A 14,248-nucleotide genomic window follows, 5' to 3' on the forward strand; every position below is an offset into this window, starting at 1 on the left:
GTGGATCGTTTTGACAAGGAAAAAGAATGCATGGAATAAAAAAGACGATATCTCTGATTATGCTGCATCGATTTTTATCTTTTCTAAAACTGTCAATTGTGAGTCTGCCATTGTTATAGAGTGCAATGCTAAATTACTGGAGTACATTTTTAATGAATGTTATGAAAAGCAGAAACAGAATGCACATTGATTTTGACAAAGAAATTATATTTAATATGGATCGGTCAAATCATAGCCGATACCTCAACAGCTTATTATAGTCAATATTGGCAGATTGGATCGGTGCATCCCTAGTTGATATTGTACGTTTCAGCAAAGACCAAATTATATTCAGTGACAAAAGCTAACTGCTTACAATTTTTAATAGCTCACTGCCAAACTACTAGAATTTGTAATGGGTGATCCAACAATACCGATGTACATATAATTGCCATGCATGGATAAGGGAAAGGTATGGTTAGGCAACTAACACTTAAAGTAAGGGAACAATATGGTTAAATATATATTTGGTAGTGATGTTAGGTTCTGGAATGATCCCATTCTTTTCAACCCATCTTTGGTATGAATGAGAGGAACCGAGACGTACTTGGTGAGAGCCGTTCTTTTTATCGTTGTGCCCAAATTTCCCTGCCTGCCCTAAATCCACTCCCCTTTACATGAGAAGTGTACGAGTAACGTTACCACTCTAGTCACAAACTGTCTGCGAAACACAGCGCGATAGTGGGTCCACTTGATTACTATACCGGCGTACGCTGGTGTCGCATCAGCAGTAAATTCAAAGTAGTAAATTCACTGACAAAGCAGAGGGATATGGCATCAACTTGTGTAATGTTTACAATGCAGATCGTTGACATTAGGTCTGGCAACATGAGTAATTTAGTGCTGCTAAACCTAGTCCACACATGCAAAATTAAATTATATTGGTGGGATGTCTAAGTTTGAATCTGATCCAAATCTTAACCTATCATTATCTTAGTGATTATTTCACAGATAAATCTAGTAACCCCCACCCTCTAAAAAAAGGGGGAAAAAGAAGGATAAGCTGCTCTCGGAAAGGAATGGAACCATAAGATCCCTTCAAAGACCTGTAATTCCCATCACTAAAATGTGGGCCACCATTGTTGAAGGCACATATTTAGATACCAATCCCGACCCCAATCTCCACACCCTTACTGTAGTCTTTATTGCCCTGTATGAACATCAGATTACTTTGTGGTGCAAAATGTTGTCATTGGATACAAACAGCTAATACAGATTGAATATGAATGAAATTCAGACGAGAAATATTTGCATAAAAACACAGTTTGAAACCTGTTACACATCATCTCTTCTCTTGCAGGGCCTTCTCCTTTTGCTAACAGGGTTTTTTGCAGAGCAAAAGGTAGGTTTATCATTTTATCAATGGGCAGATATCCATCATGCTCTGTCAGTGTCAATGTGTTCACTGATTTACTGCAACTCTCTCAAATGTCCAGTTGTCATAAGCAGGAAAATACTTTGAAACAGCTAAAATGACTAAATCAAGCAGAATAATACACCAAGACTGCAACACTGCGTTAATGCCTTAGGAGGCATGGGTTTGATGCCTGGGGGGCCAACAAAAAAATTACACTAGGGCCCAAAAATGTCACCAATAATTATGTTGTTTAGTATTTACAGCACCAATTGTCCAATTTATGCAATATTTAAGCAATGTCTTTGTGTTATTATTTTCAGGTTCGGGAGGAACTGTTAAAGCTCATAATGGTAAGTTTACCAATAAGGTCTATCCAGAATTACACCATAAAATGATGAAAACATGCATCATAGCTCTGTTTGATTCTACCCTCAGGCAAAATCAAAAGGAAAAAGTAAGAGCATGAAGAATATGACTTCAGTCACATACACAAAAGACAAATGAAGACTGAGGTTAGTCTGATATTATTTCATTAATAGTCTCCTTTTTACTTGTTTCCATACATTTGCTGCATCTTCAATTTCCATTTCAATAAGCATTACATTTCAGCCTGTAAAGCTACTGGTTGTGCTTGGGTTGCTGCACCAGCATCTCTACAGAACACTGCTGACCTGCTGTCTTGAAACCTGATTACCCTCTGCGTTGATCAAAACAGAGCTTTAAGTATTTAGGTTAACCAAAGTAGGTACTCTCCTTTTAAATGTTAGATTGATGAATCTATCTAATCTAAACAATAAAACAACCAAACAAAATAAATCTCCAAACTGTACACTGCTGCCAGTATGATGCATGTCATACAGTTTGTCACACAAGGGTCAGTGGCAAATGCTGCCGCAGTAACCATATCAACCAGCGTCTTAACAGGTTATGCCAAGTTACATGAAATGGGTCTGTCAGTTTAAATTGCATCTAATCAGTTTTGCGCCCCATGTAAGCAGAAAATATATTTTGTGAGTTTATGAATCCACTCTATAAATGTTCTAAAAACTTGCTCATCTCTACATTTCAGATTGTGAAGATGGAAAAAGCAACTCACATGTATGCAACTCCACTTGCAGCCAACAAGAGAACACGTCTTAGATTTTGATTTGTGTTAGATTAGAGTTACATAGACAGTTACAAATGTATCTACACCTTTGTAACTGTCTAGGAACTATAAGGTTGTCCTAAAACCAGGTTAATTGTTAACTAAATCTTATTAAATAGAACACTGATGTTTTGATAATATGTATTGATTTAATAGAATTAACCATTATTAGTAGAAGTGCTAGCAATGACTGTCACCATCCTCAGCTGAGGCTGACAAAGATTTCACATTGAATCAAATCCTGTTCCAGGAAGTAATATGTTAATCTAGTTAATACTTACATTTGGACACTAATGTTTTTCTTAAGAGTAAAGCAGATACAGATTTTGTTTGATTTGCATTGTAAGTGCCAACACAATACTGAACTGTCACTGTATAGCTTTAAGGAGAGGCTTTAGATCCATACTGACCACTATATTTGATGTTGTGCATTCTCTACACCCAGATTGTAAGTGCTGACTGTATATAGAACAAAATAGAAATTTTGCCTTGGTTTGATAATTTTATTTAAAAGGAAAGTCTGTAAATGTACACTATTTGACATGAACCATAGCCTGTATACTATGTGTGCCTAACCACTATGTATCTAAATTATATATATATATATGAAATATGGAATAAATAAAAACAAGGAATATATTTTTTTGTTCATTACACTGTCCATGATTGAGAAATTTCAATCCAAACTATACATTTTTCATCACAGAATTAATTTACCAGACTACACGTTTTTTTATATGCAAGACAAGCTAAGGACACACAAAACTACTGATAATACCCTCCTGAAAAATGTTGTTAGTTTGAGGGACAGGAATAATTTTTGCTGTGATTTCACTGCTGAATGAATGCAGAGGACATATTATTCCTCTGAAATGTGTTTCACTGAGCTCTCCTGATGACAGTGAAAATGGCCAGCGTCAGAACTACCGTCCCCGCGGCACCACCAACCAGCGCTCCCAGAATGCTTCTGTCTATGTTCAGTTCCTCGCACCTCTTACCAGTGTAGTAGGTAGTCTGGCTTGATGCACACCTGAAAAAAAGACATTTTTTATTATTATAATACATTATTTCCTGAAGCATTAGTAATTGCTTTAAACTGTACTGTCCAAACAAATACACATGCTAAACTTTTGGTTCTTTTTGGCCACTGAATTAGCCCTGTGTCACCTGGCTAGCAAGACTAACTTGAGCAGTGGGCAGCGATTTGTATATACCAAACACCGTATTCAATTTAGATAAATAGGGTGTATACATTAGAAAATATAGTAAACCCTACTCTGTAACAGAGACACAGATGGGATTTTTGTTGGGAATAAAATAGGTTGGTTCACATGAAATCTTGCTTTGTGAGACTTTAGAGGAATAGTTTGACAATTTGGGAAATGCGATTGTTTGCTTTCTTTTCGAAGACTGGATTAGAAGATCGACACCACTCTCATGTCTGTGCATTAAGTATAATACTAAGATGGTAAGCAATTGGCTTAGCTTAGCATAGCATAGCATAAAGACTTACTGTAAAGCAGGGGGAAACAGCTAGCCAGGCTCAAAAGTTTAAAAATCCACCTACCAGCACCCCTAAAGCTCACAGATTAACATGTTGCATCTCTTGAGTTACATGCTGTAACTAATCTTGATACACAAGTTTATCTTCCACCCAACACTCCCATGCATCAACCTCATGATGATGACAAGACTCCAAGAGTCACTGCTTCTAGCTTTTGTTACTAAGAAATAGCTGATGCATGTAACTACCCATAAAACCAATGCCACTAATTGCCAAAGTCATGCTGAGGAATTGTATTAATTACTGAGCTTTAAATGTGCTGGTAGGCATATTTTTTAACTTTGGAGAGAACCAAGCTAACAGTTTTCCTTTGCTTCCAGTCTTGCTAAACTAAGCTAATTGACTCCTGGCTCAAGCTCCATACTTACACAGAGTGATATTGATCTTCACACTTAACTCTTTAAACACTTGTGGGTGCAAGCCTGATGTAGGTGCTTAGCATTAGTCTAGCATTAGTCTGTAGGGCCGGGTCAGTACTCAATACCTTTAAGATATCGAATGAAATAACTCCAAGTGCCAAGTAGTAACAAAATGTCTCCAGTCAAACGATACCTGCATTTGATCCTTTTTGAAGCCAGATCTAAAAAAAAAAAAGACTCTTTGTAAGGCAGGCTGGACCCGGACCCAGCTCCAGACCAGTGTGTAGAGTGCTGGTGGAGTGTGCCAGTGCGTGGCAGCCCGCCATGCAGATACCCGACCCGACACTCTGGCAGCAAAGTGAGGTCTGGAGGAGAAGTGACTGAGAGAGGAGCAGCAAACAGACTGGGCAGGAAGGACTGCTATAGCCGAGAGATCGGTGTGTTTAACTTCAGCTCACAATCCGCTGCATCAGCATCACCGCTGGCTTTGTTTGTTTGGTTTTTTGCTGTTGGTTTGTATAACAGACTCATCCAGAGCTACACATGGCCTAATACAACCTCTCTGCTCGACTCAAACTGTCAAGTCCGTCAGAATTAAAATTTCCAAATACTCAACACTCTGATAAACAAGGCTAGTCTGTTGTGCTGGCTCTCTAACACTTATCTTGTGTACACATATTAAAGAATACTTTCAAAATGTATTAATGTAAAAACAATTTGCATGGGAAGGATCTAAATTTATATCTTTTGGAATGAGGAGTGGCCAAAATATCCCCAATTCTCAAAAAATTCCAAATTCACACAATTCAAAAAATGTAATGTGTATTTGGTAATGCAAATACACATGTCCTGTATATCCACCTCTGCAAACACAAACACACACCTGCATGAGGCTTTCCCTTCACTCTCCACACACACACCTCCATTAAAACAAGGGTTGGGATGACAGGGGTTGGCTGCACGTGCTTCTCTGTGTTTTGGAGCCTCCAGTCTCATTTCCACCTTGCTGACTGGCTTCTCATCTGTGATGTCATTACTTGGTGCAGCCGGTTTGACAGGCACCTCAGTCTTGATCAGGTGGGTCAAATCTAATGAAACAATAGGGTAATAAAAATGTTAAATAAATAAAAATGTTAGTTAACGCTAACATGGCAAGATTTTAATATGTAAGAGAAAAGGGAGACAGGGAATCTGAAGTGAACTATAACTAACTATATGAACTATATGAAGTGGTGGTAGAATTTGTGCAGAAAATTAGCTATTGTTTGGCAGACTATGTGTATCAGCACAGTACAGCCAGGTAGAAGAGCTGATATTTCTGATTCTTACCATTGAAGTCAGCAGTAATGATAAGGTCATTGTTCTTGAGGAAGCTCCTCCTGTGCAGATGCTTGTGAGAAATGAATGTGCTCCAGCCAAAGTCTTGACCGCGGTAGCACTGGCAGCTGGCATCCCACACTGTTCCTGAAGTAGCTGTTGGTTTGTTCCAGCGGGCACTAGTGTCTGGGGGGGTATAGTAAAGATAAAAACATGTTATTTCTGAATTCCACATATTTATGGTTGGTTTGGTTAGAACAAGCAAAAAATGAGGGTCTTCAAAAATTATGGATTTTCTATATTAATAAATTACATGGACCAGGACACAAGCAAGAGATTTCAAAGGTGAACCACACAAAATGTAGTACCATATGCATGGCACATGATAGGAGGAGAAGAGGGGATACAATTGGAGATACAATGTGATGGTTTTGTTGGTTAGGAAATTGCTGTACAAGATGTTTAAACCTGTTATAATTAATATTTTTATATTAACAATGGATCAAATGACTAAGTGTATGTAAAAGGGGTGGCTCATAATGAAGAACACATATTCTACTGAGCTTCATTGTATAGCGTCTTTCAGCTCAGTGTTTTGGTTTCATGGGCAGCAATTTTACCATTTTTTTTTTACATTCATCAGGTGACACTCCAACTCCAAATGAATGCTAATGTTGCTCCATGTCTGCTTTATGTATTTATAGTCAACTATTTAACTTAACTTTATAAAGTGACAATATGACAGTGTTACTTTTACAGCTTGTTTCTGCTGCCCCCAAGTGGCTGCAAAATCAGTCAATGCAGATTTAACTAATAATGTTTTGATATAAGAAGAAAAGCACATAAAACAAACTACACTATGGTTAGCAATAACATGTTAGCAAGCAGTTGTTAGCTTACAGTTGACTATTTGCACAGCAATAAGCAATATTTGCAATGAAACAGGGTTCTCTGCGAGCAATATACAGCTGAATCAGGTGCTTCTCAGTTTGAGGACAGAAAGCTAACTAAAATAATAAAGTTCTGGGGAATAGAAAAACGTTCACCCTCTCCTTGAGTTGGAAACATTATCAACTCACTGCTGTGCAGAGAGGCATATTGGATTCACACTCTTAACACAGTGGAGCCCTTTGGCTTAAATGAAGAACTGAATTTGTCATGTTTCCTCTATTTTGTTATACTAGATGGATGCAGCACCAGTACTTTCTGTAATTTTGATCTCTGACAACATGAAATGAGGACTGTAAAAATCCAAGATTTCAGTCCTGGTGATTTGGCGATGGTAATGATGGTAATGGTAAGCGCATTTTAAAACATATCCCCAGTGTTTTGCTTGAAATCACAAGTGTTTTGACACCGGAAAGAAATGTTGCTGAATTTTTTAAACTGTAGTTTATGCAGAATTTTTTGCAGAAATCTCTAAACCTGGGTAAATAAAACCCAAACTATCTGAATGACTATACTGTATACTACTAGCTGTAATTTAGCTAAACCATCCCGCAAGTGTCCTAAATGGCAGTAACGTGGGCCTACCTGTGGTGAAGCTTCTTGTTGAAGACATCCTCAGTTTTACATCGGGGTCCTGGTCCATGGCAGCGATGGTTGCCTGCCTGTTTTTGGCTGGCCACTCCATCACTGCATCATTTTCCCCACTGCAGAGGTGCAAGCTCATGCCAACATAGTCTGGGTAGGCACTCTCTTTTCCATTTGGGTAAACACTGATACCAAATGAGTAGCCCTCTGAGTTGTAGAAGCACTTGCTTTTAACTGGACTACCAAGAGGAATGGTGGCGAGAGCGTTGGTGAAGTTGTGGATTTGCCAGACAGCACTGGGGCAAACGGTCTCAGTTAGAGTGATGTCATCGATCAGGATGGCGCCCGAGGACCTGGATGATCCTATGATGCCTTGGAAGAAATAGCGGAACTTCTCTGTCACCTTAAGAGTCACATGGACTATTTTCCAGGCAGCATCTCCATCCCCTGAAAGACAAAAAGTATTATAGCCTGCTCAATACTACAGGGAGTGTTTTATATTAGTCTCACAATCATGCAATAAACTCACCCACTACATGGATAGAAAAACAGTTGCAGTGACAACATTTTAATATGCATTGATTAATAGACAGTGTATTCTATACTGACATATGAATAAAAAAAATACCTGTAATGGTGTGTATCTTCTTCACATTGCGTACAGTCCCTGTCCCATCATCAGTCCTGATCCATATCACCAGTTTGTCCCCAGCTGCTCCGGTCATCTTGTAGAAGAACTGCAGGCACTGCTCGTCTCTCTTGGGGTAGAGGATACGTGACTCCAGTAAGGCACTGCTACCAGCTGCGCCGGAAGATGTGTCAAACTTCATGAAGTAGCCAGAATCTAAAAAGAGAAGCGGCCATTGGTACATATGTTCTTAACTGAGTTATAGTAATGAATTCAGTATTTATCCAAATGGCTAAAAAGCTAAGAAGCATTTTACATGATAGTGTGGTAAGAAAAGAAACTGATCGAGATTTTAGCCAATATTAAACAAGATATTCATTTATGTAAGTCACTCAGATTTAATCTAATTACCTGCTATTCTGTTACATTATATCTGAATAAATTCAACAACAGGGCATTGAGGCTATATGCTGTTATAAGTAAAAATGAATAATTTAGTGTGCATTTTGTTGCTTTTTTAGAGGGAACACTTTGTCACCTCATGGATTAAATATACACTTTAAAATATTTTCTGTACCGTTGGGCATTCAGATTAAGTTATTAATGATGTTTATTTTAAAATGATCAGCTTTTTTTATGTTTGTCTATTAACCTATTCCTGAGACATTATTTTGACAATTACTGTACTGATATGTATTATCATTTTTGGGGACTGTGTAAAATTATTGGGGTGGGGAACCTTATGTTTGAATTTTCAAAATAGCAAGACTCTCCCCAGGCATATTAATTTGATTTGGACCCTCCCCTTGACTTCAACACCCTTTCAACCCGACTTCAAGCTTAAAATGTTAATGAAACAATAATTTTTAATTTGCCCCAATTGTACATAATATATATAGTATATAGTATATAATATAATTTTAGCATTTGCCAAACCTATGGTAAATATAACAAATTGTGCTGAATATGCATTATATTAGACTCCATATGATACATTTAATTTTACTGTAGTTCTTACAATGCAGAATAAAGACTAGGTGACTGTTGGCTATGCAAAAGGCATGTTTTTGTCATAACTATCTTGATGTAAATATTTTTTTTTTTTTTTACAAAAAACTGAGATTACCCTTCCTTCAGCATCACCCTCCCCTTTTTCATCATCAAATAAATACAAATCTAACAGTCTCCATGTGGAGTTGGAGTGTGTGACACTTTTTTGTCACAATTTATTTGATTACAAGGTGTTTTCTTTGAAGATGTAATTGAGATTTATGTTTAGTACAGTATACCTTTGCATATGATGTATGGAATTTGCTCAGTACCTCTGCAGCGTCCTGCCAGGGTGTGATCTGTATCAGCTGGACTGTTTAGTGTCTGGACCCAGTCTGCGTTGTCCTCCTCGTTCTGAATCATTCCACAGATGTTGATCAGCTCAAAGGAGCACTGGTCCAGGAGAGTGTGTGTGTTGGCTGGAACAGGACAGTTATCAACAGTCAACCTACAAAGCTTAAAGCTCTACAGAGAGAGGAGCACGTGCTTGAATTTGATTGAGGAAAAATGGAGGACCTACAAAGTAGTAGTGGGATTTTTATATAAAAATATCTCTAGTGTGACTCTAAAGCACATGTATTGCCTTATAAAGTGGATATGTCTAATGTGCTAGCAAACAATTTTTTTTTTCATTTTGCACATTCAGTAGACACAGAGCAACATTAGCATGAATTTGGGGTTGTCATTATCATATAATTCAGCTGCTAAATTCACGTTCACCAGCTAGTTGCTAACTTTGTCTGTCTGCCATTTGGTGCTGGGCATGGAGTAGCTAGTAGGTTTATTAGAGTTTGTTTGCTAGCTGGAAATGAGGTTGAGTTGCAGGCCTGAAAACCAAAATAATAATCCAGAATAGACAAAAAAAAAATCAGTAAAGCTGAGGGTACACAGCTAGGTGATAATTCTCTGTGGGTTTGTCACTATAAGCGACACCTTTCACATTATATATATATATATATATATATATATATATATATATATATATATATATATATATATATATATATATCCATTATTGGTCTAAAAGTGCAGCTTCAAGATGAGAAAATCTATGTATTTCAGGTCTAGTGTGCCAGCAGGCAGGCGCGAAAGGAGACACTCACCACAGTCATACATGCGATTAAGCCTGGTGATATCTACAGCACTGAAGTCCAGCCGCTGGCCAATGACCTCATTAAAATACGGTATGGTGGTGGTGATTGTGGGGATGCTGTCGTTCTTGTTGAAGGACAGAGGTCGGTAGTGCATGATGGACTCATAATCATATGGTGTGTTCAGATCAGTGATAAAGTCATCCTCATACTTGTTGAAATTGTGCTCCATCCCTGTGAGGAGAGAGTAACATTGTCATGTTTATCAACTCCTTCAAAACAGATCAACCACACAACATATGTATATGTAGAAATTATAAACCCTATAGCTATAAAAACTATATTGTAGTTTTTGGAAACTAACTTAGCAATGCATGACAGATTAAAAGACACAGTCTGAACCCAAAGCAGACAGCCTGCAACCAACTATGATCACATTGCAAATAAAACCAGGGTTGTAGCTACCATTGAGGGCATCAAGGTCATGGCCTGTGTAATATAAAACTGTGGGAAGTTTAATGACATATAGAGGAGTTTACATTCTATGATTTCACCCAGAGTAAGCAATTTTTATGCGAACACACTAAACTAAGATGGCGAATATGGTCAACATTATACCTGTTAAATATCAGCATATTAGCATTGTCATTTTAAGCATGGTAGCATGCTGACATTAGCATTTAGCTCAAAGCACCATTGGGCCTAAGTACAGCCTCACAGAGCTGCTAGCATGCTCTCATGGTTTTGGGTTTGTGTTTAGATATTTCTGTCTTGTAATTTCTGGTTTGTAATTTTGTAATACTCACCTCTCCTCATGTGTTTTGTACTTTACTTCCTGTCTTTGTGTAATTTCCCGCCTGTTTTCTGTGTCACCTGTGTTTCATTAGTTAATGTGTATTTAGTCTGTTTCAGTCAGGTCGTCTGCATTTGATCCCCAGTCCTGTGTCTGTTCCTCATGTTCCTGCCTTCTCTTTATACCTTGAATACTTTGTGGATTATTCTTTATTGGATTTCTTTAGTGGGATTTATGTCTTTATTTTTTTCCCTGGACTCTTCAGCTGCCCTTAAGGTTAGTTCTTAGTTGTTTGGTGTTGTCTCCTCAAGTTATAGAGCCATCTTTTATTTGTCTTACCAGCCCCCGTGTTCTCCCTGTTATTTTGGTATTATACAGTGTTTCTTGGATTTTGCCTGCTTCATAGACTTTTTGGATTTTTGCTTGCTCTATCTATCAGATTTGTCTGCAATTCTTGGACTGCCTTCACTGGTTTTGTTCTCTGCCTGCTTCATCACTACACTGTAAGCCTTTGTTGATTCAAGTTCATTAAATATTCATTGGAATTTAATCTGCTCAGCCTGTCTGCATTTGGGTCTTTTCCCTGTTGCCCGACATTCCAACTGTAACACATGCTTATGGACCTTTTAGTCTTGTTTAAAATAAATGCCTTAAAATTAAGCTCTTCAACATATACAGAAACTATAATTGAATATTTAAGGCAACTGGGCAGATCAAAATAACGGTGACCCACCTTCTTCAATCTGGTCCCACCAGATTTTGACATAGTCGTCTCTATCTGAGCGAGACTGTTCATGGTAAAAGCCCAGTGCGTGGAGGAGCTCATGCTGCACAATAGCTTTAGTGTCACACCTGGCCCCAATGGACACATTCTGGCCCTTTCTATCATCTCCAACATATGACCAGCATCTAAATTGATAAGATGGAAAATGCAAATGACGATACAATCAACCTACGATGCTGTTACTGAGCTTATAAATTGCATTTCATCATATCAGCATTTCCTAATCTTTTGTTCTAAATGCCTTGAGTATGATGACTGGACAGCATGGCCCATAAAGTTGTGCAACAGCCGATCATTCCTGAGTCAGCGTGCCATACTGCAGCTCACCCAGAAAGCTTAGTGAAGGAGATGTAGCTGGTCTCGCTCTCATAAGGCTTGAAGTCCACACAGGATCTCAAACGGTATTCCTCAAATGCCTGGAGGATCACACCTTTAGCGTTCAGTTCTAGAACAATGGAAGTTAATTAATTGTTTTACCTATTAATCAAATTATTTGCTGGTAGAAATGTATTATTTTGTGCACAGTGTACCTAAAGAATCAGTTAAGATATAGGGGATGGGAAACTTCCATCTTCTTGTTTGATCAAGGATTGCATTTCTGCTGGGCTGCAAGACACATTGAAAGTGCTGAGAAAATGCTTTTAAGTTCTTGACAAACAAAATCTCTACAGACTGTCTGTATACTTACATTACCAGCAATGTCTCCCTCAAACAGGTGGTTTAACCCTAAAAATATGAAATACATGTTCAGTATACACAAATATGACAAAGCATACAATCACAGTGCATGTATCAACAGTAGACAGAGCTTAAAAAGTATACCTCTATTGATCTCAAGTATGTCGTCTGTCAGTTCCCCAGCATCTGCATTATCACCTGGAAGATACATTTATTGTTAGAGCAAACAAGCTTGTTTTATGTACATATGATCAGTGAAGTTAATAGGAACTGACCGGTACGTGTCGGAACAGCTTGCACCTAGCACACAGAAAGAGACGTCTCAATTTAGAGAATTGTTTTATTTTTTATTACTATCTATTTCTGTTTCTCTGTGCAATTCAATTTCAAATACTTTAAAAAATCCCTACCGTCAAAACCACAAAGACTCCAATCAGCGCAGCAATCCTCCTAAAACTGTTTCCAGCACCCATGTCGTTATCCGGACAGGAACGTTTTTTCTCTGATGCCAGTGTAAACATGCCCATAAAGACAGCAGCTGGAGGGGAACTTTGATCAGGATTATAGTGTTTAATGAGTAACAGGCATTTCACACATGTCCTCACTGCCTCTTATACGACTGACATGTTGTCAGGTGTTCTGGCATGTACAGGTGATGATAGCATTGAACTGACGACCCTGTACAGAGGCAACGGAATCAACAGATTGATATGAACTGATATTAAGTCCAATAAAACAGGCAATTATGATGTTTATGGGCTTGACCTCTCTGTGGCTGGGGACAGTTGTCTTTTAGCAAGTCATGCAGGCTAGTCCATCAGAAAGCAATCTTGCAATGCAGAACAGGAGGGGCTGCCTATTTGTGTCAAAACCATATTCTTTGGGTTAAGGGAAGAAACTGCTTGTGCAGTTCATTCAATCCTCCTGTAGTGATGTGAGATTTATTAGCGATGATGCCTTCAAGGTGTGCATTAAGTACTTGGCTAGAGAGTAAAGATATAAATGAGGAGCAGAACACAGGACAGTAAATAAAGTGCTGATACTTAAATCTGTCGTGCGATAACGTGTCTAGTACCTGATATCCTTATCTTATAATTACTTCATGTATAAAATGTCAACGCACTGATTTAGTTGATATTAAAGGAACACTTGAGCAATTCATTATTGTACTTCCATAAAGTTAAGGGACTTACAAGAGACAGATCTAAAAAATACAATGGTCAAAACTGAAGCAGCAGAGGTCAAGCTAGCCTGATAATCTGACTTTTCCATTTCCATTTTGTTACGCTTCATTCATTTAGCCTGATATTAGGTTCCTGTTAGCTGATTTCTTGTTGGGAGGGGGGTTATTTTGTTTTGCCCTGATTGATCAATTGCTTTCTACAATATTCTACATTCTACAATACTCACTACACCATGACTTATTTGAATCTTTGTACGAGTGGGCTGTGAGTCAGAGGTTTGGAACCAGGCTAGGGTCAAGCTTCAAAACAGATGGTGTCTATATATTTTCCGTAATACAACCAATAGCCTCTTTTTGTTAGACCCTGACAACATCATAAGGGTAATTTTCTTAGAGTGGACAAAGCTCCTCCAAAGTCACAGAAGACATTATACAACTGTTTTTACAGGCTGGCTGACGAGTAAACTGATTTCAATATGTTAAATTGGTGGTGTTCCCCTTTAAGAGTAATAATCAATCAGGGATAAAACATCTTATCTAAAACATGTTGAATATTGTTGTATTATATTCACTTATGGCATCCTTTTATAACAAATACCAAATGTAAATACTAGTTTTTCGATTTGAAACTTAAAGTATACATTCCTCTAATTACATGGTCTCTTATGGTCACTCACATGGCAGCGATTTTTTCATCACAAAACGAAAGAAACATACTACAGGTG

At 38.0% G+C, this 14,248-nt stretch overlaps 2 protein-coding genes across 6 annotated transcripts in view; one reads left to right on the plus strand and one right to left on the minus strand.

Annotated features, from left to right (window-relative positions):
• The window catches only part of adgrf3b (adhesion G protein-coupled receptor F3b), a 29,131-nt gene extending 26,254 nt beyond the window's left edge, over positions 1 to 2,877 (plus strand). For 2 of the 4 annotated variants that reach the window (XM_044168310.1, XM_044168312.1), the window contains exon 16: positions 1,340 to 1,859. In XM_044168310.1, coding sequence (XP_044024245.1) covers positions 1,340 to 1,501 — 162 coding nt within the window. In that variant the 3' untranslated portion in view covers positions 1,502 to 1,859. Of the gene's footprint in view, positions 1 to 1,339; positions 1,909 to 2,465 lie in introns of those variants that run through there. The other 2 variants (XM_044168313.1, XR_006374836.1) reach the window with 2 other exon arrangements.
• Positions 2,878 to 3,032: 155 nt separating this feature from the next.
• On the minus strand, positions 3,033 to 12,885 carry mep1a.2 (meprin A, alpha (PABA peptide hydrolase), tandem duplicate 2). 2 transcript variants are annotated; one of them, XM_044168315.1, is made up of 14 exons: positions 12,751 to 12,885; positions 12,616 to 12,640; positions 12,485 to 12,538; positions 12,351 to 12,388; positions 12,193 to 12,268; positions 11,990 to 12,107; positions 11,612 to 11,787; positions 10,098 to 10,319; positions 9,267 to 9,413; positions 7,945 to 8,160; positions 7,317 to 7,763; positions 5,796 to 5,969; positions 5,387 to 5,554; positions 3,033 to 3,573 (listed from the first exon to the last, which is right to left on the minus strand). In XM_044168315.1, the coding sequence occupies exons 1-14, from the start codon at positions 12,865 to 12,867 to the stop codon at positions 3,521 to 3,523; spliced, it is 2,031 nt and encodes a 676-aa protein (XP_044024250.1). In that variant the 5' UTR covers positions 12,868 to 12,885; the 3' UTR covers positions 3,033 to 3,520. The 2 variants fall into 2 exon arrangements, with proteins under 2 accessions (XP_044024250.1, XP_044024249.1); XM_044168314.1 differs by having other exon boundaries at positions 5,350 to 5,554.
• Positions 12,886 to 14,248: the final 1,363 nt, after the last annotated feature.

This window comes from Siniperca chuatsi, linkage group LG16, assembly GCF_020085105.1.
Source record: "Siniperca chuatsi isolate FFG_IHB_CAS linkage group LG16, ASM2008510v1, whole genome shotgun sequence".
NCBI classification, from domain to species: domain Eukaryota; kingdom Metazoa; phylum Chordata; class Actinopteri; order Centrarchiformes; family Sinipercidae; genus Siniperca; species Siniperca chuatsi.